Below are 25,755 nucleotides of genomic sequence, written 5' to 3'. Positions count from 1 at the left end.
GCTAACTTGGGTTATATAAAAAATAATTCAAAGTCCGTTCCCTTCTAGGACTGCAAAGTATGCTAAAATCAATAGTAATGGGGAGGGAGGGAAAGAGAGAGTGTGTGTGTGTGTGTGTGTGTCAGCATTGTCTCAGGCACCTGGAGGTGATTCTGTTCATGCTGTGAATTATTCACTGAAACACATTTCCTACCGAAGATGAAAATCAAAAAAGATCTTTTCCATTTGTAAAGGACAATGACATTTATTGCTATAAAATAATATCAATTGCCGAACGTTTGCCCCATTCCACCATACTATTACAGTTTGGAATTCGTGGCCTGTCACAGAAAGCAGGGCGTTTATTTGTTCACCGCTGCACTCTGCATAGTCACTCATTTGAGTGTCTCCCTCCAGCAGCAGCAGTTCTGGAGGAATCTGAAGACAGAGTTCCAGCTGAAGCTCATCCCTGCCAGCTCCACATCAAAGCCATAGCGCCTCACTCTTCTTGAGTGTACTCCAGGCGCCAGAAATCCCTACTTTCAGCCACCTGTAGGAGCCACTTTACACATGACCTGTTCAGGCCCCCAACCCTGGTATCAGGAAATCTAAGCTGTCCATTCTTCACAGCCCAGCCCTTTTCACATCTATGAGCAGCCTCTCTCCCAGCCTGCACTTCCCAGGCATACTGGTAACTTTGAATCAAATAACATTTGCCTGATTCTAAGGGTTGCGTGAAGTCGAAAAGAAAGAGCCAACAGCGGCCACAGAGCGACCAGCAGCAGCTGTTCTTCTCTGGTCACCGACTGCAAGCCTACCCTCGCCCTCTACCCGCATCATGACCCTTGCCTGCTTAGTCCTGGTTATGCCAGCTTTGACGTCAGGCCTGAAACACAATCAATGTTTAACGAAAGTGAAGTGGACGTAAACCTACTTTTGGAAACACACTGCTAGTATTTTAATCATAAAGCATGTAATTTCCACCATTTGCACCTAACCACCGAAATAGGCAGGAGGGGCGTTCCAGGAAATTCAGGATGAAAAATTAAGCCATGGTCGCGGGAAGGAGTGCGGTGGCACTTTGGCACTCCTTAATCTCTTCATGGGCAGAAGAATGTGTGGCAGGGATAGGTCACACTAGCGCTGAGCAATGTTACTCCTTAACTCCTACCGCCAGTGGAGTCCATGCAATGTTAAGCAACCTTTGAATCCAAAAGTAACATCCTGCATGATCAAAAGTCACTACCTACATCATATTCCTACACACCCTCCAATTTACAGCCACACAACGAACACCACTTGACAACTTGCTCACCATAATATGCCGAGGCCTTCCATATTAAGTGCAACTAACAACAAGAGTGTGCAGAATGTTTTATTTCACCCGCAGAACTGGTGGAATTTGACAACTCCGCATCACTCTTTCAACTCAGAGTTTCAGCCAAATTCCACCAATCATCGTGTGGCAGAATTGTTCCCGCAAGCATTCAGAAATGCGAGTGAGATCTGGCATCCCTGGCGTAATTTTCTAACATGGATGGTTGCGAGTGGTAGCTCAGTCAGAGGGCTACTTCTCAAGTAGATTTGCTGCTGCTCAAGTAGATTGCGACAGCAAAATCAATTGTGAATGGCTGTGTGCTTTTGTGCACCGAATGGTGCTGTTCACACTGTTTTTTCAGCGCTACTCGCAGTACTTGTGGTAAATTGCAGCACAAAGCAGCGGGACATTAATAATTCCGTCTGCTGGCATAACGCCACAGAATTTTGCAGAGTTTTTATGCATCTCCACAGAATTCCACATTGTGAAACCACCCCTATTAACCAGCATCGTAACGTAGAACACACCACCCACCCAAAACCATATATGCCCAAACACTTAGCAAACACTTACTATAATAAGTCCATACAGTCACCAATATACACTCAGACAGCCCTGATCAGACAACAAAATTCACAGGCCCACGTAAATACACCCAATATCAATTGTCAACACAGTCACATTCACATTGCCACCTTCATCCCAGGCCATCTCCTGTGGGCAGTGCAAAATATACATGACTCATGGCTCTACTCAGAAACTGGATGGCTTGCTTTCAGTTACTTCTTATAGCCAGTACCACTGCAGTTGTACCAACTGTGCAAGGTCTTTAGATGGCAATTTGTTTTATTAATGGACTGTGTTATTGCTCTAAATAAATTTCCTTTTGGCAAGTTCAATACAAAATGCCATCTTTTGGGACTCTCTGTAACTTCCTTTCCCTTTAACCAACTTGCACATAACTTGACAGGCTCAAAAGTAGGTGTACGTATTTTCTTTTTGTAAAAATTCATGCTGATTCATCATATTGGGCTTAAGCACACCAACAACGCATACAGCAGCAGTATGCATTTTTATTAACTGGTACAGGGGGCAGAGCAAGGACCTTGGTGTAGAACTGCCTGAGTCTATGACTGTATAAAGCAGTAAAAACACAAACAGGAAAGTGATCACAAGGACAGGAAAGGAAAGAAATAATGCATGCCTCTGTTGGAGTGTGTCAACAGAGCATTACTGATTATGTTTGTTAGAAACTACAAACATACCATGGCAGTGACATTTTAGTACTGAAGGACTGTAAGAATTGTACATCATCCCCTTCTGCTACTGTATTATCTATAAATGTAAAATTTTAAAAGGAACATTGATGTCAGTGTTAAATGAATACTTAAGTTGTCTGTCACCTACTGTGAAGTTGCAGTGCTGAAACAGGAACAACTCGTTTTTTGTAATATTCTCAATCACTGGCCTCAGTTTCTTTCCAGCAATGGTGACCATCCTGTCCAGCTCCTTCTTCATAAAATACAGGCTCCATAATTCTAGACACCAATTGTCCTGTGGGATGACACGAACATCGAAGTAAGTACTTTCCCAAAGAATTTTGACTGAGTGGAATAGAAAGTCTAACTGCTATGTTGTACATTGGATAGTTAGAATAGACCCACGGTACAACAAAATATTTCTATGCAACTCAAAAAGAATAGAACACATACTACACAGATTTTTATAGGCCACTCTAAATATTTATTATTACAATAAAGCCTATGCAATGAAACCTTTTCAATGAGAGTCATCCAACTCGAGGGGAAGGGGAGCTGGTCCTAAGCTTCTATATACATTTTTCATAAAGAAATAAAACCCAACTCTAGTCCCCAAGCCGGGGGTTCAAGCAGGACTGTGGCCAGGAAAAGGTCTCAGTGCAATGAATAATATGGGATCGGCATTTTTTTTTACTCTGTTTTGTTACTCATCTTTTAAGATTACATACCAACGAGGAAAAAGATTTTAGTCACACTGTCAGGCCAGTGTACCTAGGTTTGTGAGACTGAGAAGCAACTAGGCTGTTCTTCTGAAAAGTACTGCTACTGCATGTCTATTATGAATGGTAGTGCTTGAGTGCGAACCTAGTCAAAGACCAGCATAACATCAATGAATGATAGGAGAGCTAGCTGTGTTATGTACAGTTAATGCACTGTGACATAGTGTTCTTTAAAGGAGTCTTCAACTCTCTTTTAAATTGGAGCAGCGCTGGGGAAGTCTTAGTTGTTCCAGATGGCAAGTGCATAGATGGAGAAGGTCTGCTGGCTTTTTATTTTTAAAAAACCCTTCTTAGTCTGTAGACTGACGGTGTCCTAGCTGCGGGTGTGCAGAGAGCTATCAGAGATGCTGAGCTTGTCTGCAAGATGAGCAGGGCTGCTGGCCACGATAGCTCTTTAAATGATGCAGCTGGTTTGTGGGCTGGCAAGGGGAACCAAAAGAGTTTGAGGAGGTTAGGGGTGATGTGATCATGAATGTGATGTGCTGCAGCGTGCAGGATTCCATTAGGAAGTGCGAGTCTGGAAGGTCATGGAGCAGGACGGTACGACCATACAAATGTGAGTGTACAGGGGCTAGAAGAGCAGTTCTGAAATCACTTTCTGGAAGAAACACGCTAGTTTCCGGCAGTCTGTTTTTTTGGCAATAAGTTCCTTGAATGTGAAGTTGGTGTCCAGTGTGAATCCAAGTGACTTGACATTTGGTGAAAGTTGGGATTCAAAGCTTGAAAGGTTCACTTCAGTGAGCCAGGTTTGTACTGTTCCTTGTTTGTTGTTCTTGGCAAACAATAGAAATAACATCTTGGTTGGGCTCAGCTTCAGGTAGGTGCTGGGCATGCAGTGCTTGAGATGCTGGATGTCTGAATCAGAAAAGACTTTCAAGTTGAACTGAGCATCATCTGCATATATGTGAATTGCGATGATGCTATCTGTGAGCAGAGAAGCAAGCGACTCCATGTAGAGGCTAAAGATGAAAGGAGACAGTATTTAACCCTGAGGGACTCAGCAGACAATAGGATTCTTCTGGGACCAGGCGGAGCCCAGGTAAACACACTGGTGTCAGCTGGAAAGGTAAGAGAAACAGGGAAGTATATAGGCAGGTGAAACCCATTCAAGATGGTCGACTGTGTCAAAGGAGGCTGAGAGGTCCAGCAATCTCAAGAGGCCAGGGTCATCTTCATACATTGTCAGGAAGGCATTGTCTACACGGTGAGATGCATTGGTCTCTGTGTTGCAGCGTGATCTGAAGCCAGATAGATAGACGTGCAGAAAATCGTTTTTAAATGGTTTTGCTGATGAAAGTAGATGAGGTATGGGCTGGTGGTATGCGTGGACATTGGGGTCTAGTCCACGTTTCTTAATGAGTGGGAGAATCTGGACAGTCTTGAGTGAGGGAACCCTTCACAAAGGTGAGTCCTGTTGATAAAGCAACTAGAGTTTTGATGAAGGACGAGGGTAAGACATCATCTACATATGAAGTGTCCTTCAGGGAGTTAAGAATGTTGGTGAGATCTGCAAAAGATAAGGCTTTTAAGGCTGACTATTGTGGGGTTGTACAGGAAAAGGCGAGCGTAAGAGATGAAGCAGACTTGGTGTTGTTGATGTGCTGTCACATCTTTATATTTTTTTTCACTGAAGAATAGGTTGATAGCATTACACTTTTCTGTGGAGTGACGAATAGCATGGCAGGGGGTTAATGCAGTGTTTGTCTTGAAAAACATTCTGATTATTTTGGTGTCTTCATTGATGATGGTCATATAGTACTCTGCTTCAGCTGAATTGATGAGCTGTATCATGAGGTCATCAAGAGGTTCTGTTATTCTTCTATTTTCTTTCGTGCATGGAGATGGATTGATTAGTCAGCAGTGTCTTTAAAGAAAAAGTGTTCTAAGGGCTTCAGGAGTTTTAACTGGGGACTGGAAGTTCACAAAGTTTTCCAAAAAAGGGCTGCCGTGGTTTAGAAAGGTGTTGCAGTTAGAAATGCAGCTGACAGGGCGAGGGATGAGGTCAAGCATTAGTGCTGTCTATGTAGAAGTCTTTTAAAGATCTGAAGGTTTGGTCTTCTCTTTTATGTTGATCTTGCTGTGTTGGTAGGAGGTCTAGCAGGCAGTTGGCACCCTAAGTGCACCGGGTATGCCCAAAAGTGGGTCCTGGACTCACTGTAACACTGAATTCAAGCTAGCTGGGCTGATACAGTGTGATACCCCGAAACTGGTCCGAGGATGCTCGTTTCTGATCCAGGGAGGACCTGGCCTGGCAGTTCGGGCTGGACTATTCTCCTTGGGAGCAGGATCAAGCCTGATTTTTATAGGGAAAACTGGGGTGGCATGGTGGGAAAAACAAAAAAATGATGGATTGGGATGTGGCCCGAGCGATTGCCATTGGCTGAGATTGATTCATGCATTCCATCCATCACCTTGCTGTGTTTGCATTTGCCACCCTAAATGTGACAGGTATGCCCAGACATGGGTCCCGGGCTCACTGTGCCACTGGATTTAAACTAGCCTGGCTAGACAGGATGCTTATTTCCAGCCCAGGGAGGACCTGACCCGGAAGTTCGGGTTGGCCTGTTCCCATGGTGAGCAGGGTCAAGTCTGATTTGCATATTGCTGGGTACAAATTGGGTAAGCGTGGTGGGCAAAAAAACGATGGATTGGGAGGAGGCCTGAGCGACTGCCAGTGGCTGAGATTGAGTCATGCATTCCATCCATCACCTTGCTATTTTTGCATGTACCACCCTAAGTGTGCCAGTTATGCTCAGACGTGGGTCCCAGGCTCACTGTGCCACTGGATTCAAGCTAGCCTGGCTGATGAGTGGTAATACCCCAAACCCAGTCCCAGGATGCTCGTTTTTGGTCCAGGGAGGACCAGGCCTGGCAGTTTGGGCTGGACTGTTCCCATGGGGAGCAGGGTTAGACTGATTTCCCTATGGCTGGGTCCAAACTGGGTCAGCATGCTGGGCAAAAAAATGATGGATAGGGATGCGGCCCAAGCAATTGCCAGGAATGGTGAAGTAGTCATTATAGTCCAGGAGCAGTGGTGGTCTGCGTGGGATTGTTGGTGATGTTGAGAAGATAAGGTCGAAGATGTAGACTTGGGAGTGTGTTAGTTGTGCGACATGTTGAGTGTGTTGATGAGGTTGAACAGGGTGCCTCTTGTATTTTCTTGAGTTTGTGTTGTCTGGGAGGTTGGAGTAACCCAAGAGGGTGCTGTGGGCCTGTCAGCTGGACGAGATTTTGAAAAGATCAGAAAATTCATCAATTAAGTCCTTGTTCTACCCACGAGTCCTGTAGATGAGATGGAAGGTGGCAGTCTGAGTTGCAGTGTGTGGGACATGGCATATCAGTCATTGTATCAGTGAAGCTAGAAAGTACTGCATGCTCACTGAATTGGCAAGTGCATAATTTTTAGGTTTTGAATTTCATGGGCATAACAAGGGGAAACAGTCATTACAGCTTACAGTATCCTCAACACACTTGGGAATGTAGGAACACCCTTAGAGTGTAGGTTGTGGTAAAATAACTAGTTCAGATAAGCAATTGAGCCATTTATAATAAAAGTTCTATGCACTGAAATTCTTTTAAAAATGTTACAAAACATTAGTACAAATATTTAGTAGCTTAAGAGCTCTACAGGCTCAGTGCAGCTGTGATGTGTGTTGTTCCAAGGGTGCGCTCTTCACCCCCATGCTTTTTAATGTGTATCTCTGATAGAATTATTCCTGCCTTCGGTGTCTCTCTTTTTTACCCAATCTATTCTCTCCCTCACCAGTGACTCCTCTTCCAATTCCATTAAATTTCAAAAGTGTCTGTCAGTGGTTGCAAAGGGTGTATATCTTAACTGTCTAAAATTGAACAGGAAAAAAACTATGTCCTGTTTATGGGCAATCAGCCCAACCTTTGCTCCTTGCATTGGTGGGCTAAAACGTTTTGGGTGGCCACTGATTCTTACTTAAATGTGAAAAATCTGGGTATTTGGTTTGATAAAAAGCTTTCCATGGACCACCAGATTAAAACCCTTGCCGCTTTATGTTTTGGCCCTCTGTGGAAACTGACCCCCACTATTCAGAAAAAAGATCATATAGGGGATGTCTTTCCTGAACCATGGAAATTTTCTCTACTTAAGCACTTGTCAGACTTTTCTCCACTCAGAGACATTCCTGTAGCTACTCCCGTCCAAAACCTTGCACTGGTTTTCAATTGCAAGAGGGCCCTCTGTTTCACCTATTGTGCTCTCACCATGACAAGGCATCAGTACATCATAAATTTAGTTCACTCCTATACACAGGTCCGCTTCCTTAACTCTTGCAATCTCCACCTTAATGTAATTCCTCAATTTAAGCTTGGTAGACAAGGAGGTCGCTCTTTGAGTTACAGGGCACCCGAACTTTGGAAAAGGTTACCTCTGCTTGTTCACAACACTTACACAGATCACTGCAAAGCTAAATCAACATCTTTCCCAGTGGAGTAATGCCTCAGACTATGATATGCAATCATCACACCATAAAGAGCCTCACACGGTCGACTGTGACAAGTTACTGAACTATAGCTACAACATTCAGAGTGATGATTTTTACATGAAACTCCACAAAATCATGCCACAAGGCATTATTAGGGTTTGCTCATGTAAAAATCCTATGACAGGGGCACCGGAGCAGCGAGGAGAGACAGAATGCAAGTGGCTTTTGTTTGCGGGACTTCTACTTTTTCTGTGCTATTATTTGGGGGTGGCATACTTCCCTTATGTCTACTATGAATGCAAGGACACTCTTCACACTAAAAAAGTACAAAATGGTAGATGTGTGTTTTGTGTAATTCATAAAATTACAAAAATGCCTCTACAAAGTACCTTGACAAATAGTACAGTACCATGTAAATAATGCATAAGATCTGCAAAAGGAAATCTATTACACGGTCAAAGAACTCACCACAGAAAATTTGGAGGCTGATGCCTTAATGTAGAGTGTTTTTCCTGGTTTCTCTCTTCCACCACAACTTGGACTGGAAAATGGCCAATTCAAATTCATTAAAGAGCCATCTCGTCTGCTTTGCCTTTTTATTGGTCTAGTCACTTTCTAACAGTCACCTTTGTACTTCCCAGTCAGATGCCTAGGACATGCCCAATCATCACCCTCAGGCTTTTCAGGACTCTTTATTTTCAAGGCTTAATCACCATTAACTCATATTTTAATGAGACAATCCAACAGTGAATTTCATTTTTGCAGGTTGATGGATTAGTTCATTCATCACCAGGTTTTTCAGCATGTAACATACTGGAATGAACCATAAACCTCAAATGGATCTACAAACCCAAGTGCTCTGTGGATATCATATGAGCAGCACTTTATAAAAGCCCTAAATAAATTAAAGTAACAATCTGGGGAGATACAAATTAATAAGGCCTTTACTAGAAAACGCAAGCATCTATATGTTGGGGAACACAAGGTGTTACATTGTTCACACACAGTTGTATGTTTGCTCCAGTGAAAACAGTTTACTATTGTCCACAATCTCTTCTACTGCCCATACAGGAGGTGGCACAATGCCTTCTACGGATGTTGCATATGTGCAGTTATCATGGATGTAGAAGCCAACTTTTCTTCACGGCGTCTTTTTGCTTTTTTGCTTCAGTTGTCCTGGATGTTAAAGACAACTCTTCCTCATGGCATCTTTTTCAGTTTTCAGGTTTAAAAACGTCTTCGAGTTTTACTTTCATGTTCCTGTTTCTGAATGAGATGACAAACCTGTAATTATTTTTGTCTCACCCTTTAGAATTGAAGAAAATCCAAATGAGGATTTCTGAGAGTAACTTTTTGGTCTGAGGCAATCCCGTAATTTCAGGAATCAGAGAGGAGATGACTGTGTTCTCTTTTGAAGAAGTCGCATTCTTTTTACTTGAATAACAGATGTGAAAGAAATGTGAACCAAACTGATGTAAGACCTTCCCACAGTGAAACAGCTTAAAAAATAAATTAGATCTTCCACAAATCTAAGCCATGAGTGGGGATGGAACTTCCTGTTCTAGAATCCACAGACATCAAGTTCGGGCGCACTGGCTTCAAACACACAAAAAAGGCATTTTGATATATATTACTACTTTTTTATATCTCAAACACTTGTTTAGAAGAATACTATGGTAGACTTGGTGCTTGCACCAGGACTGCACCAACAAGCCTGGAGGAGGAATAGCCATCATCTACAAAGAGACCATACAATGCACCACCACCACATGCAATACCACAACCCCAATGGAAAACCTCAACTTCAAGCTCCACGTGAATGCCAAGACCACCATCAGGGGCACCCTTGCATACTAACCCTCAGTCCCCCGCTCCAGCTTCTGCAACACCACTGCAGACCTCATTGCGACCCTAGCCTTGGACTCAAAGGATTACATCTACCTCAGTGACCTCAATTTCCACACTGATGTCCCCAACAACACCGCCCACCTCATCGACAGCATGAGCAGCCTCGGACGGACCCAAATCATACGCGAACCCACACGCACTACAGGACACACGCTGTCAAATATAGCAATGTCATGGATCTCAGATGGATCGACCACTCCATCGTCCACTTCAGCATCACCAGCCTCAACTCCGCACCACCACCACAGCTGGAGCAAAATTTTAGAGACCAGCCGGACGGATGCCCTCAACAACTGCGCAGACAACATGGCCCCCAACAAGAGCAACAATTAGAGAAGATTCTCTAAAATGGCCAGCAGGTACACACAAGAACCCGAAATGTGACAGCAAACAGTTGGAGAGGAAATTACATGCCAGCAACCACACCTCCAACAGGGCAGCCTTCAAGACCTCCCTTAACCTCGATCACCAACTGCTGAGAGCAACAAAGAAGACTGTCTTAGCAGCAAGCACCAAAACCAGCGCCAACAACAGCAAGGAACTTTTCAATCTTGTTAAGGAATTCTCCACCCCGGCTGCCAGTGAAAACAACATCACACCTTCACAAGAGCTGTGCGACAACCTCACCAAATTCTTCCATGACAAGATCATAATCACACACAGAAACTGCAAGTCCCAACTCACACCCACAAACTTCCTCGACAGATGTGCCCCCACTGCAACTGACACAAACCACAGACTGACCACCTGGAACCACCTCTCCACCAAGGACACCAGCTCCATCATGAAATACGTCCACTCAGGAGCTCCCACAGACCCATTCCCTCACCACATCTTCAACCTCAGAAACCAAAAGATAGGCCAGGAATTCACCACCGTGCTGAACACCTCAATAACCACCAGAACATCTCCTGATGCCTGGAAACACACCAGTGTCAGACCACTACTCAAAAAACCCTGTGTCAACCCCAACAAACTCAAAAACGTCCGCCCAACCTCCTTGCTCCCATTCCCAGCCAAGATACTATAAAAGGCCATCAACATGCAACTCACAACACACCTTGTGCAGAACCAGCCCCTCAACATATCCCAATCCGCCTTCCGCAACAATCACAGTACAAAGACCGCCCTGATCTCAGCCATCGACAATATCCGAACCTTGGACTGAGGAGAAAGAGCTGCTCTGATCCTCCTCGACCTCTCGGAGGCCTTTGGCCCAGTATTCCACCACACGCTGATCGAGAGACTCCACCACATTGGCATCCAAGGGACATACTCAGAGGGATCACCTTTACCAGAAGAACACATAGGGTCCGCCTATCACCTTTCACCTCCGAACCCATGGACATCGTCTGCGGTGTTCCCCAGGGCTCATCCCTCAGCCCCACGCTCTTCAACGTATAGATGACCCCACTGACTAACATTGTTAGATCTCACGGTCTCAACATAATATCCTACGCAGGTTCCCAACTCAGCCTTTCACTCACCAATGACCCTAACACCACAAGGACCAACTTCCAAAGATGCATGACAAGCATCGCAGAATGGATGAAGAACAACTGCCTGAAGCTGAACACAGACAAGATGGAAGTACTGATCGTTGGTAACAAAAGCAACACATGGAATGACTCCTGGTAGCCACCAGACCTTGGACCTACACCCACACCCACCAACCATGTGAGAAACCTCAGAATCACGAGTGACAAAAAGCTCACCATGAAATCACAGATTAACACCGTCTCCTCCGTGTGCTTTCTCACCCTGCGCAAGCTACCGAAGATCTTCAAGTAGCTACCCCTACACTTGAGACGCACCGTGATACATGCCCTCATCACCAGCCAACTGGACTATTGCAACGTGCTCTAAGTTGGAAGCACTGTACACCTTCTACAGAGGCTTCAAACCATACAGAACGCAGTAGCCAGATCCACCCTCAACCTCCCCCGATGAACCCACAACACACATCCTCAGGCAACTTCACTGGCTCCCCGTACAGAAGAGATGCCAATGCAAGCTGCTGATCCATGCACACAAGTCCCTACACAACCAAGGACCCGCCCACATTAATACCCACCTGAACTTCCATCAATCGTTGAGAAGACTATGCTCCACCAACAGTCCTTGCATCTACCGAAGCAGAGGTGGAGGACACTTCTCCTACATTGTAGCAAAGACCTCGATCAGCTTCCCCACGCAGCTCTGGACCATCAACTCACTGGCGAAATTCTGAAGGGCCCTCAAGACCTGGCTGTTCGAATGAGCCTTCTTGGGCCTGGATACCCTATCAGGTGATTAGCTGCGCTATACAAATCCTGATTGATCGATTGAAATGTGCATTTTATAGTTGACTTGTGTAGGAAAAACTTATGAGGTCCTCAAACAGCAAGTCTCACCAGCATATCTATGAAAAAACACCAGCAGCAGCGGCACTTCTAGTTAAGAGTCTGTGGATTGAAGCAGGGTCCACACACTTCTAGAAAGTTTTAAAGTGTTGTAACTATCTCATTGGTTTAGAAGTTCCATGACTCTTGTCTTTCAGTAAATTAAAAAAAAAATGTTTTTCGTCATTTTGTATTGATAAGCCAGTAGATAAGCATCTTCTATTAATTTGAAACCATCATGTCTTACTAGTTAGAAGAGCAATAAATACCTTCAATAAAAGATACTCCTCAGCCCTCAATGCCACGAGAAGATGCTTCATTATTAGGAAACAAGTATTCCTCTAACTGAATAGCCTATGAACTCCATTGTATATAATATTTTACTATTATGGCTGACATGAAGAAAATAAATAAAGGCAGTAGCAAGTTTTGTGGCCAAGTCCTGACCCAAGGAAGGCCTGGAAAGTATTCATTTCAAATCTGATCAATGAAGATACATCTGGAAGGGAAACAAGGCAATGAAAACCAGCACAAAGTTAAGAGAAAGCAGATGCGATACAAGAATAACAAGAGGCAGAAAACCTTAAACCACTGGAAGTGCCTGAAAAACAAGAACACAGCACCAATCCATTATTGTGTGACATATCAGTCTAGTGCATGCAAAAGTAAACACCATCTACAATATTCTACAGCACTCACAGTCAGCTCAACTACCAAGTTCAAATTCCTCTCAGGTGCCTAAAAGGGAAATGTTACTGGAGGAAAGCACCCTCTTTTTGGCATGGTTACCCCCACTTTTTTCCAGCTGTCAGTCTATTTTTGTCTGTGTTCACTGAGATACTGCTAACCAGGACCCCAGTGGCTGTGCTCTCTCCCTCTAACTTTGGTTGTTTAAGACTTAGCACACCCCACAATTGGCATAATGGGCCCCCACATGGCATTGGGGCACTAGGGGTTCCCCATGGGCTGCAGCATGTATTATGCCACCCATGCAAAATATGTCTGCAGACCTGCCATTGCAGCCTGCGTGAAAAGGTGCATGCACCCTTTCACGACAGGTCACTGTAAGTCACCTACAACTCGGTTCTGCAACATTGTTTCTCCGTCTCCTTCCAGCAACTGCAACATTTCCCTGGCTGCGAATCCTCTGTGGGTGACGAGTCTTAAGCCTGCACAAGAAGCAAGAAGGAATCTCCCTTGGAGTGAAGGAGTCATTCCTCTGCATTCGCAGGCACCAACCGCAACGACGACCAGATGCGTAGATCCTCTCTCCTCTGGAACTGTGTGTATCCTGCATCACAGGTGGTAGTCTGGAGTTGTCCCCTTGGTCCTCTCAGCGGGCTGTCAAACTTAGAAGACAGTAACCCTGTGCACCGCGACACTTGCAGCTACCAAGGCATGTTTGTTTATCCTCCAAGGGATCTTCAGGCTCTGTGTAGCCCCGGCCTCCAGCACACTTCCCTGCAATGCACAGTCTCCTGCCTGCTGCTCCAGCGACTCCTCTCCAGGTGTGCTGAGTGGGCCTCGCTGCAACTCCTGTGCCTGCTGCCTCTCGGTTGTCAGTGGGGGCTGCCTCATCTTCTTCTGACTCTGCCAGCTGCTGAGTGTCATCTCTGGCTCCCCTCCTTGGGTCAAATGCCCTGGGCCCTGCTCATCCTCTTCAGCCTTGCAAAACCTTCTTCTCCAATTCTTGCATTTGCTTGTTGGTGGTTTTCCAGCACCACTGGAAGATTGCATCACATCCGCTGACGTGGAACATCACTTGCATCACTTCTGGAACTCCTCTTCTGCTCCTGTTTTGCACACCTGACTTGCTTTATCCACTGTCGACCTGGTCCTGCAACCACAGAAGCGTGGGTAGTGCTCCTGCCACAGATAAAAACTCAACCCGAACTGGACTTGTCCCCTTCTTTTGCAGGTCCTCTTCTGTCAGGATCCACTTTTGGTTTCTTTCAGTCTTGTCTGGGTCTTGCACAGTCCTTTTCTAAAATTCTCCTGTGGGTTTGGGGAAAAACAGGTACATACCTCTTCTTTCCTTCTCCCCTCTACTGATTCCACTTCCTTGGGTGGAGGACTGCCTTTCACATTACACTTACTTAGAACATGGTTTGGTCTCCCCCTAAGGCCTTCACTGTTTTCTATTGTTTTCACTATTTGTCATTGCTTTCTATGCTAATCACGGACTTCTAATGTGTACATAATAGTGTGTTTACTCACCTCCTAGTGAAGTATTGCCTGTACAGTATTTCAGTATTTGTGTTACTATAATAAAGTACCTTTATTTTTGTAACACTGTGTGGCTCTTTCATGTGTGTGTAAGGGCTGTGTGACTGTAGTGGTATTGCATAAGCTTTGCATGTCTCTTAGATAAGTCTTGGCTGCTCATTCACAGCTACCTCTAGAGAGCCCTGGCTTCCTAGACACTGTCTACACCTCACTAATAGGGGATACCTGGACCTGGTATAAGGCGATACCACCATAGGTGCACACCACACATCAGGTCAGCATCCTACAGTTATGATGTCAGAAGTTTTCCTTAAGAAAACTGACAAGTATTTTACTTCTAAATAAAGTGTAGAAAAGAGGATGATAGGGTCAAGAACCAGTGCCTGATTATCAAAAAGGCAAAGCAAAGCCTAAGGGACCCACTCCTTTTAGCGCCCCTGCGACAACGGATCAAAATAATATTGATTTGATCTTGGAAGAAAATTACAGTCAAGCTTTCTTAAATAGTTTCCAAAAGATAGAAAAAAACGAATCAACTCAAGGAAACGAAAACTTTACATTAAAGACTCTATAGAGAAAATACTGTATGAATGTAATGTACCCATTAACAAGTACATAAACCATAGACATCGGATTCACATAACAGTTTGTCTTTTAAAAGCTCATCTTCTGTCAGCTTGTGAAAAAATTTGGTGCAAACTACATACGTGTAACGTTTAGTTTGTGTAATAAAATTGGTTTATTAAAATTGTTGGTTGGTAAAATTAAAAACGTATTAGAAGATAATTTGCGAGGGGGGCCCAAAATGTTTACTACATAGGGGCCTGCATGGGGTTTAATCTGGCACTGTCAATACTATTGGGCGTTCCAGAAGGCACACACGTGTGGTAAGTTCTGTGCCGCTATTTTCAGTTTCACCACGGTTTGTCTTTATGTGTCAGGATGCAGTATACGATGCACAGCACTTAAACTTATGTGCTGGTTCTATGCGACACGCTACTCTGAGGCTTGTGGGTGTGCAAGTCTTCAGGAGAGGTGGAGGAGGAGAAGTGTTTAAGCAGAAAAACACATTCTGTCGTAGAAGGAAACACCTGAGTAATGGAAAGTAACTATATGTCCCTTTAACATGCAAAACTAACAAGACTTGCTGAAGGTGGCCCCTATCTTGAACAACAAAGTACACAATCCTCATGGTTTATAGCATCCTCACTAAACAGCTGACACATATAGTTGCTGCAGCTGGAACACCTGCAGCCAATCTTCTTCTTTCCTAGCTGCTAAAGCTTGGAACTCTTTACTTTTCACCATTCACACAGCTCCTCCCTTAACCATCTTCAGGAAACTATTCAAGACTTGGCTGTTTCGGCAGCACTAGCTTCTCCTCAAGAGGACATTCCTTCAGCCTCATGATGTCCTATGGATATCAGTGCACTTTATTAACTCCTTTCATTCGGCTCTGAAAGAGTACGGGTAGATAGATATTAGGTAAAATGTATGTTCTCATGGCAGGTGACAACATGTTAAGATGGCCACGTCAAAAGGTTCTGGGATCACACTTAATCCCAATGTCAATCCTCCTTTTCAAGTGAATAGTGCTGAGAAATGGTTTGATTTTTTGTCTGCGAATTTCCTGAAGGGTATAAGTTGGTAGGTTGCCTCAAGAAATACGTCCACCATATTTTGGTAAAGAAAGGGGCAGATGCGCAAATAAGCAAAGTTAGGAATATTCCTATTAATATGACACACTCCGGAAATAAATAATTTGATGTGTTATTTAACTCCAAGTTCATTGAACCAGTAAAGGCAATGGTATAATTGGTACCTGTTGTGGTTACCTGCAAAGCCAGATGGAGGACAAGGCTATGCATCAATCAAAGAGAACTTAATAAATGAATGAAGAATAGACATTTCCCCTGCCAAACATTTCAGAGATGGTGTGCATGTTGTCTGGTGCAAAGTTATTTTTCATTTTGGACTTGACATCAGCCTATCACAAGTTAAAGTTCCATGAAGACTCTGTGAACTGGACAGCTTTTATTATACCTTTCGGCATGTACCGTTTTGGGGGGATGCCTTTGGGGCTCTGTTCGGCTGAGTCAGTATCTGAAAGGGCAACAAATGACATTTGCTTGCTGGTATGGCTGGGGTATAGTTTTTCCCATGATGACATCTGGATTTCAGAGGTACCAAGGAGGGGCATAATGGGACTCAGGAGTGTTTAAAGTGTTCACTGAAAAGGAATTGACCTTGAATGAGATTCAAAGTAAACTTGATTCAACTGAGATCAACAATATGGGACATGTGATCCTTGATAAGTGCGTGAAACCAAAAGGAGATTGGTACAAACAGTAGAATGGCAGAAAAAAGCATGTAATGGCCTTCAAACATGATCCTGTATCCTTGTACCCCTGGTGTGCCCCAAAAAACTCCTACCGGATGTCATTCAGCAGGGGCAGGTTTGGTTGGCAAGCACATTGTCAAACAAATGTTGGGGTGGACAGGTGCTGAGTTTTCACACCTCATTGGGGGCCTTTTAAGGTCACCCAAGGAGTACAAAGGCACAGAATCTTGTGAGTTCCCTTATGCCTGGGACACTCAATGAGGTTATTGCACAGATGTTCTCATAATTAACTGAGGATAGCTAAAGTTAAGGTTACTCACCTAGATAGTAGGGTACTCTTGTTTGCTCCTAAATAAATGCCAATTGACCTGGACAGGCAGATAGGCATGAAACATGTAGACCACTTTACATGACTAAGCAATAACTAACATTGATTTGGTTCCCTTCCTTTTTAACCTTGCAATAGATCACCATGTTGACTCTATGGGCAATTTTATCCCTTATCACACCCACTATTAGCTCCATCTTACTTTCATTCAAACTGGGCAGACATGAGATTTCCACCAAAGAGCCCTGATATGCAGGGCCTGCTAGGCACTGCACTACCCATCTAGCATGAAGCAGTGCCCAATGATGAAGTATGCTACCTAGGTGAGTGAGGGTTCTTGCATAGATATAGGAATACGTTTAAAGACAATGTGTGATGGACAGTATTAACTTATCCTCCCCTCTTTGGTTTAGGACTGAATTTGTACAACCACCTCTGGGGAATACATCTGGGAAAAATCTCAGTAGACCATTTATAGTGGTCAAATTATTTGAAGGGACAGTGAAACTGGAAAATGGTAATGTGTGGAATCTTAATTATTTCATTTTTAAGAAAAAAGTGACTCCAACAAGGTTGATTTACAGCTCGACAATTCAGAAAGCAATTGGGATTCGGTACATGGAGAGAAAAATGTTCTGTGATGTATAGATCTCATTAAGAGAACATGCAAATATTCAATGTTTTTGAAAACATTTTCTAAATTAATTTTCTGTGCTAATGCTCCACTCGTTAAAATCTTATGTTCTCAAATTATTCTCTATCACTGAGTGATAACGTTGCCCTAATAGCATTATTCTCTTGTTTCCCTTGTTACTATGTTATCCTTGTGCATGCATTGTATGTGGGGTTCCTTCTTCTGTAAAGGGAGATGTGTGGCATCCTGGTAAGAAGTTCAGTGAAGGCATAATTCTGAATGTAGAGGTTAGATTGTATTTTTGTTGAAATTAGAATGTCTCCTGCATGGTGTATGAATGCAATCCGCTGCCTTGAGGGCCTAAGTGCTTGCATATCTGGTGTCCTGACCTATTTTGAACATTGAGTCATGCTGCGTGGTGCAAGGCCTATGTGAGGTCCTAGACATGTCCAGTGACCTGGATGGGTGCACCAAGTGTACCCTTATTATGAACAGTGGACTACTGCTCCTGTCCTGGGTGTAGTGCATAAAGTGGTGGTCTTCAGAAGATTAATAGTGTCACTGATAGTGAGGCATAGTGAGAGGCATCAGACTGAAGTGAGGGCAATGGAAACTAGGCCATATTTAGGAATTTCATAAGGACGTTTTCTGGCACTGTGCTGTAATTAGTTCTTCTTGAGCTCTGCCATTAGGTTGATGCTGGGGGTGAGGGCTGGAATACAATTTCTATTGTGTAAGGTGAGGAAGAGTTGAGGTCAGGAATGTTCTTTTGTGTGCCCCTGAGTTATTGTTTCGGTTGGACTGATGACGGCCAAGTGCAGAAGCCTTGCTCTTCATTGTGTTAGGGATACTCTAGTTTGGAAACAGTTGCATGCCACCTGCTGTAGGAAGCATCACTCTACACAAAGGCTAGGTCTGGAGAGCTGTCTGAGAAGAACATTTGAAAGGAGAATCACCCTATACTGGTTCTGACGTTGGAGACAAAGAGGTCCACACAGCAGGTCTAACACAAATGTGTATAAAAGTGGACCCAAAGCACAAGCACTTCATATTGTTCTGGTTCCAAGTCCTTCAAGATCAAGGAACGGAGTGCTATGCAGAGTATGTGAAGGACTACGGTGCTTTGCAGAGTACTCAAATTACTGTTTTGTGACCAGGGCTGATATCTGGATGGCAGCCAGCCTCCAGCGGTCAGCGAACATCACCTGAAGTGTGCATTTTCTGCTGGAACAGCTGACGGTCTGCTTGATTATATAGAAGTCTGCATGCTTGCTGAAAGAGGAATAGGGGCAACTTGGCCCTACAGGAGAAAAAACACTTTTCAGAAGAAGAATCCCAGCATGTTGCCAGGGCTGTGGGACAGCCAGAGGAATTGGGTTGCCGAGAGAGAGCTAGGAGCACCTGTGCAGTGGAGGGTCTCCCCAAGTCTCTCTCACCAGGTTCCTGGTGGGAACATCTCTGCATAATCATCTATTCGGCTCAAACAAGTTAACAACTGCTGTGCTGCAATCTCTGCCCAGTTGGGGCTGCAACTGCCTAATTGTCTCGGTCTGGGTGGCAGCTCCTATACCATGAAGTCAGCCCGATCAGGGCTGCAACAGCCTGCTTGGTTCCGGCAGGACTGCAATTGCTGTGGAACATCAGCCCTCTGGGGGCTGCACTAGCCATAAGACTACATCGGCCCACCCAGGGCTGCCTCTGCACTCCACAAGCTTAGGTCACAACACCATACATTTTGGGTTAGGGTTACTTTACGTTTATAGAGACAGCAATGCCTGGCTCCAGAGGTTGCTCTCACACGTAGGAAGGATTACAAAGCCGGATGCACTCTAGAGAGAGCACTACGACGTGCCGCATACCCACTAGACCAAACATAAAGTGGACTGAGTGCGCATTTGACTTGTGGGAGACCACAAGGACTGCGTCTGTGCTCAATTCATGTCTTCACCTTCACTTCTAGAGAGAAGCATGTAGTGTTGTGCGAATAAAGGAGCCGACAGGGAAGCATTGATTAATTCTTTAACAGCTAGCCTTCAAAGTTTGACCAATTGCAAAAAAGCCTCACCCACAAATATCTCACCAGTCACTGAGCACTCATGGTGCCCAACGTGCTAACATGTAGGTCCAAGTCGAAAAGTAAAGGTAGGGAAGAAGGAGAGGCACAAGGGATTAATTTGAAAGGAATATACAACAGACCGGCCATTGTGGGGTTCAGCCACTGTGGCTTTAGCGCAGAGAGGGAAACCAGCAACAAGAAGAATGAACCATGAGGGTTACAGCTTTGCACCTTAAATTGAATTGTGTAGTTTTCAGAATCGGTTAATGATTAATAGTACTTTATTTTTCATCAATCAAAAGCATTGGGTTGGCCAATTAAGTTATGTCTGTTAGATGATTGTTGAGTTCTGAGTGCCCCCTTTCGTTGAGAAGTGTCTGTTCTCTCCTCACACCCTGAAACTCAAGTGTGGACGGGTTGTAATTAGCAGAATCATAGTATAATGAACCCAGGACACCAGCGCAAATGACCTGGCCCACCACTTGTAGGGCCCAGCAGTCCATTACCACCCTGTAGGCTCGTCAAACCGCCCCGAGCCCTACCCTTTACCCCCGTCTCCCGCGCCGAATGAGGTCTGACAGCTTTGGAATATTTATGTGGTGGGCTCTTCATAAGAGCTAGCTGGCAGAGATGGTGCGGATGTGGCTGCATACAAATAATCCTGCTTTCCACGTGTACAGCTGTGAATCTTCTGTGTCTTCGTAGAGATCCCTACTATACGGGCCTCTCGCAATCTTGGAGGCGACATACTTGAATTGTTCGCGTTTTAGCGCCACTTCACTTTGTATCAGCACACAGTGCCACGTTTGGTCTGTTTATGTGGCTGACTTCCTGTGCCCGGATCAGCCTCCCAGCTCCTTTTCATTCTGCATGTGTTTGGCTGCTGAAGGATAAAGTGTGTTTGAGCCAACTCGCCCGTGTAGGTGCCTGCACCAAGGCCAGTGTAGCGCAGAGCCACACTGCTGCGCTCAGGCGACGCGCTGGCTAACAAGCCACACTCAGCGGGACGGCGTCAGAGCCATCATACTAAGTACCCAACTGTGTGCGTCAGATGACTTTCCACCCTAGGATGCTGCCAGCCTGCTCTAGTGCATTTCACCACAGCAGATCTCTGGTACTGCCCGCTGCCAATGCTCGTTTTCTACAACCGTTATTATTAGTACAATGATTAAAATGACTGTGTGCCTGAAACAAAGGAAACACTATGTTCACATACATGAACTACTTTACTACACCACCAATGAGGAGGGAAAATGTAAACATCCATGAAATGTTCTTGGTTGGTCCCGAAACTCGACGAACATCCTTTAATGCATTAAGGAGTCTGGCCCAAACTAGTTAATGGCTGAAAAGGTCTTACCAAAAGCCAGTGCTTTATATATAAGTGAATGTGCGGTGTTATTAGTGGTGACAATATGCCTTTGCAAAAATCTAAGGTAGTCTTGTAGGCAGATCTAACAAATGAGGTTCTCAGGAAGAACTCAACTGTATGTATTTTAATACAAACACACAGACAAAAAAAGCAAACGAGCCTTATACTTATGTGTGCACTGATCACGTGATTCTGGATTGGAACATGTAAACTCACAATAAAGAGAAAAACATGCAAGCGTACACTTAGTTTTGTTCACAATTTACTATCTACTCAACCCGTTCATATCAAGGCTCACCATTTTGAGGTTGGTTATTACGGAGACAGGGTAATCCAAAGGGAGATAGTCACACTGTAAAAAAAGAAATTAGGTAAAAGTTAAAACATACAATACGAGATAAAAAGTAAACTTTCTGTACATTAAAGATTTTCAGTATTATTTCATACGTACAATGCCCACTGAAGTGCATTTTTTTCAGGAAAAAGTGAATTAGGAACGTTTTTAGAGGCATAGTTGAAAACAAAATTGCTCTCTGCTAACCATCTCTCAATTATATTTCTGTATATGGATGGCATCCATAAGAAGTCACCAGCAGCAAAACAGGGTCTGAATCCTGATACTCCACTGCTGCCGCATAGGAGAGGGAACAACCAGAGTGAGGTGGTACTACAGATCGGTGGAGGTTGGAAGGTGAAGTATTCCCTTCACCTGCTTCCTCCACATCTCCATCTATCGAAGAAAGCGAGAGGCAGATTCGCTACCTTCGCGTGGTGGTGGACTGGCAGATGACGATTCACCATCTGTCGCATATTCCTCGCGTGCACAGGCATGCAAGGGAAATAGTGGCATGCCGAGTGACGCTGTGGCGCTGCTGTCTTCCCTGCCTTCTAGGGGTCCGTGCAGCCCTGCAGGACTCAGGGGATCTGTGCCGTCTTCAGCAGTGAATCTCTGCTGAGTACAGTGCCAGAGTTGTTCCAGATCTCGGAGAGAACAGCTGCTAAAGGTTAGAAGGAGGGAGAAGGAATCTAGGGATGGAGATGGAGTAGGGTGGCATGACACCAAGCAATTTATGTTAAAATATATAGGAATAGGAAGTGGAAGGAGTTAGTGATGGACGAGGCTGAGGGCAGGTTTCCAGTTCATTTAGCATAAGTAGGTTGGGAGAGGATTCTGACGGTGGTGGGGGATGGTGGCAGCATACCCAGTGTTTGTATTGTACATTACACTATACTTCAGGCCAAACATATTATATCCTGCATTTCGAGTAAATGTACATGCGTACCTGTGCACCTGCAGGGCTCAGGGCACTGATTGGGATGGGGATGGGGCGGGAGCCACTTCATACTTAGCCATTTCGTGCACTGTTTCTAATCATGGGGTTTTAACCTATGAATCACTGCTATGAGGTGTATTAGTCTAATTAGTTGGAATTTGGTTATCACATGAAGACCAGGTCTGAAAACAGTGTCTGCTTATGACCTTGATTAGGATACCGACACCAGCAGGGGCAAGAAGAACCATGCAATGTATAAGTAGATGAACATTCTAAGGTCCTAGGATGATCAGTGGGAAACAGTCCTGGTCCCATTGATTCGTAAGAATACATTTTTATGACAGTTACCACAAATTGTGAATTATCAATTACTGATAACTAATGGCTATGAAACAAAAAAACAAATAAACGATATATGCTAGTAGAGGCACTGGTTTAGGAATCAAGCTATATCTTCTTGTCAGATTTACTTTCTCTAGGAAACGTTCTCAATTTTGCATTAGAACATGGGATTCACACTGAGAGAAGCTTTCTAGGTCTTCTTGTGGGAATCCATGGAATCATAGATATTATTCAGGGACATTAAACCCAAACTAACATGATGTTGAGGTCCCCAACAGCTCCTGCAAGGGGGAGACAGACAACAGAGAAGACTTACAGACAGAAGTCACAAAAATGTGTGCAGGTCTGTGGTCTTATCTTAAAAGTTAAGGGCCCAATTTAAGAGTTTGGTGAACAAGGTTTTCTGTCACAATCGTGATGGAGTACCCTGCCCATTGACCCTTGATCCGCCCGCCTCATTTAGAGATGGGCAGACCATAAGTAATCTGTCAATGGAATCCCTGTTGGCTCAGTCGACGGAATACCTCCTTGGACAGCAGCCCGTCCTATTTAGGGTGGGCAGTGTAATGTCTCTTTTCATGTCTCTCTCCACTAGACAAAACTTAGCAGTGAGGCCATGAAAAGAAAAAACACCCAGAAACGTGTTGGTTTTTTTTGGGGGGGGTGGGGGGGGGGGGTTGTGTTTAGGGTGACTGGACTCATTTATTTTTATTTTTCAAAACAAACTTCTGCTTTGCTAGTTTGTTTTTGGAAAAAATAAAGTTTGGTGAACAGCCGTGAAAACTGGAAGTAGAGGTACAGCAAACTAAGTATATTGAAAGGAGACACTGTGACAATAGATGTAAAGAGGTGACCCCTGGACCTCTCTCTAAAACTGGCTGGTGGTAGTCCATTAGGGTGGCAGGGGTAGTGTCCTCCACCATCCTGAGAAACTGTACTCTACCAGCTAAATTCTAAGTCAGGCCCTGATATATCCAGAACATAGCACAAACATTCATTTTAAGTATCACATATTTTTATTGGCTTTTCGAGAATATAACAATCACAACAATAAGCAAGTTAAGACCACACAGATGCCTAACAATATTATGAACACATAAGACTGCTAGTCATTTCTCCTGCTGATTAAATGACTGGTTGTTAGACCGGGCAGCTCTTGGCGTGGTTTCCCTGTACTTCTTTTTGCTTCTGACCTCCTGTTTTTGGATCCTGTGCTATAATTAGTTTTTTTCTGATTTTGATGCTAACCAGTGCTAAAGTGCAAGGGCTCTCTGTCTAAATGATATCTGTAATTGATTTATCCCTGATTGACATATCTGATATACTAGTTAATCCCTAGTAAAGCGCACTAGAGGTGCCCAGGCCTGTAAATCAAATGCTAGTGGGCCTTCAGCACTGACTGTGCAACCAACATGAGAAGCCCTGTAAATAAGTCTCAAACCTGCCACTGCAGTGTCAGTGTGTGTAGTGTTGCACTGCCAATTTCACTTGGCAAGTGTTCCCACTTGCCAGGGCCAAAGCCTCCCTTTTACTACATGCAAGTCACCCCTATGGTAGACCCTAGGTAGCCCCATTGGCGGGGTGAAGTGTATTTAAAAGGTAGGACATGTACTGGTGTGTTTTACATGTCCTGATAGTGAAATACAACCAAATTCGTTTTTCACTATTAAAAGGCCTCTCTCTCCCATAGGTTAACATGGGGATTGCTTACAAATATTTTTTTAAGTGTAGTCTTCCATTGGGAGCAGATGGAGATCTGGAGTTTGGGGTCTTTGAACTCACAATTTAAAAATACATTGTTTGGTGAAGTTTGTTTTAAGATTGTCTGTTTGAAAATGCCACTTCTAGAGAAGGGGCATTTTCTTACTTAACCAGTTGGTCTGTTTGTGAATTCACTCTAGACAGTGACAAAGAGAGAGTTGAGGTGTGTCCTGCATTTCCTGATGAGTCTTAGTGGGCTAGAGTGGGAGGGAGGAACTATCACCTGCACTTGAAAGGGCTGCGCAGGCCCTCACACAATACAGGCTCCAACGCCCTAGAGTGTGTCTGGGGCAGGGCAAGGAAAAGACAGAGTCTTGTGCACTACAAAGATTTCCTTTGAAGTTTGCCTAATTCAAAGCCAGAACTTAGAATAAGTATTGTGCTGCTGACCCCACAACTTCAGATTACGTCTGGATCAACAGGAACCTCTGCCAAGAAGAGCTTGATACTTGAGGAGGACCAGCCTCTCTGCCTATTGCTTTGCTGTGCTGGCCTTCTGCCTTAAGAGGGAAAGGACTGGACTTTGCTTTCTTAAATCCTACTTGTGAAGTTTCTCCAGGGATTGGACTGAGCTTGACACCTGTTCTGAAGGCTCAGGGCCATCAAAGACTTCATCTGCCACCACCTGGGCTCTCTTGCTGAGACCCCTACCCTGCCAAGTGATGCCACATCCAGTCCCTGGGCCCTTGAAAGGAGAAGCTGGTGAACCCAAAGTGAAAATCCACGCACCGGAGCCGAACAGCATAAAGAAAAAAAAAAATCAATGCAGCGCATGCATCACGGCTGTAACAATTGACGCAACACCAGCGAAATCGACGCATCACCAGCTTAGTGCAAATTCATGGCTGCTGTGTGTCCGGATTTCCCCCACATCGTCCTTGGGCGTCAAAATCTTCAACATCACCGCCCTGACCTGAGGCTGCTTGTCTGGAAACCAACACATCCCTTACGCGGTGGAGAAAAAAAAAAATCGGTGCATCGCTTGCTTTTCCGACGCACGCTCACACCTTCGGCTTTATTTTTGATGCATACCAGGCACTTTGTGCTAGAACAACGCAGCTATTGATTTTTACGGATTGAGACTCTTTTTACTTTAAATTCATATCTTTGCTTGTGAATGTTGGATTTTTGTTGTTTTGGTCTTGTTTGATTTAGAAAAACGTGGACATTTTTATACAGTAAACTGTTGTGTTGTCCTTTTGTGGTGTTTTCACTGTGTTACTGTATGTGTTTGTACAAATACTTTACACATTGCCCTAGAGATAATCCTTACTGCTTCTGCCAAGCTACCAAGGGGCTGAGTACGGGTTATCTGAGCTGTGTATCTCCCCTACCCTGACTAG

General features: G+C 44.3%; 1 protein-coding gene across 8 annotated transcripts in view; it reads right to left on the bottom strand.

The window, feature by feature from the left end:
* FLT3LG (fms related receptor tyrosine kinase 3 ligand) overlaps positions 1 to 25,755 on the bottom strand; it is an 823,185-nt gene that overhangs the window by 256,248 nt on the left and 541,182 nt on the right. For all 8 annotated transcript variants that reach the window (XM_069200831.1, XM_069200833.1, XM_069200832.1 and 5 more), the window contains 2 exons: positions 21,334 to 21,387; positions 2,705 to 2,851 (listed from right to left, as the gene is read on the bottom strand). In XM_069200831.1, coding sequence (XP_069056932.1) covers positions 2,705 to 2,851; positions 21,334 to 21,387 — 201 coding nt within the window. The remainder of the gene's footprint in view (positions 1 to 2,704; positions 2,852 to 21,333; positions 21,388 to 25,755) is intronic.

The sequence above is a fragment of the Pleurodeles waltl genome, chromosome 7 (assembly GCF_031143425.1).
Source record: "Pleurodeles waltl isolate 20211129_DDA chromosome 7, aPleWal1.hap1.20221129, whole genome shotgun sequence".
NCBI classification, from domain to species: Eukaryota; Metazoa; Chordata; class Amphibia; order Caudata; family Salamandridae; genus Pleurodeles; species Pleurodeles waltl.
Note: the sequence above shows the minus strand (reverse complement) of the source record. Positions and strands in the feature narration are given on the sequence as shown.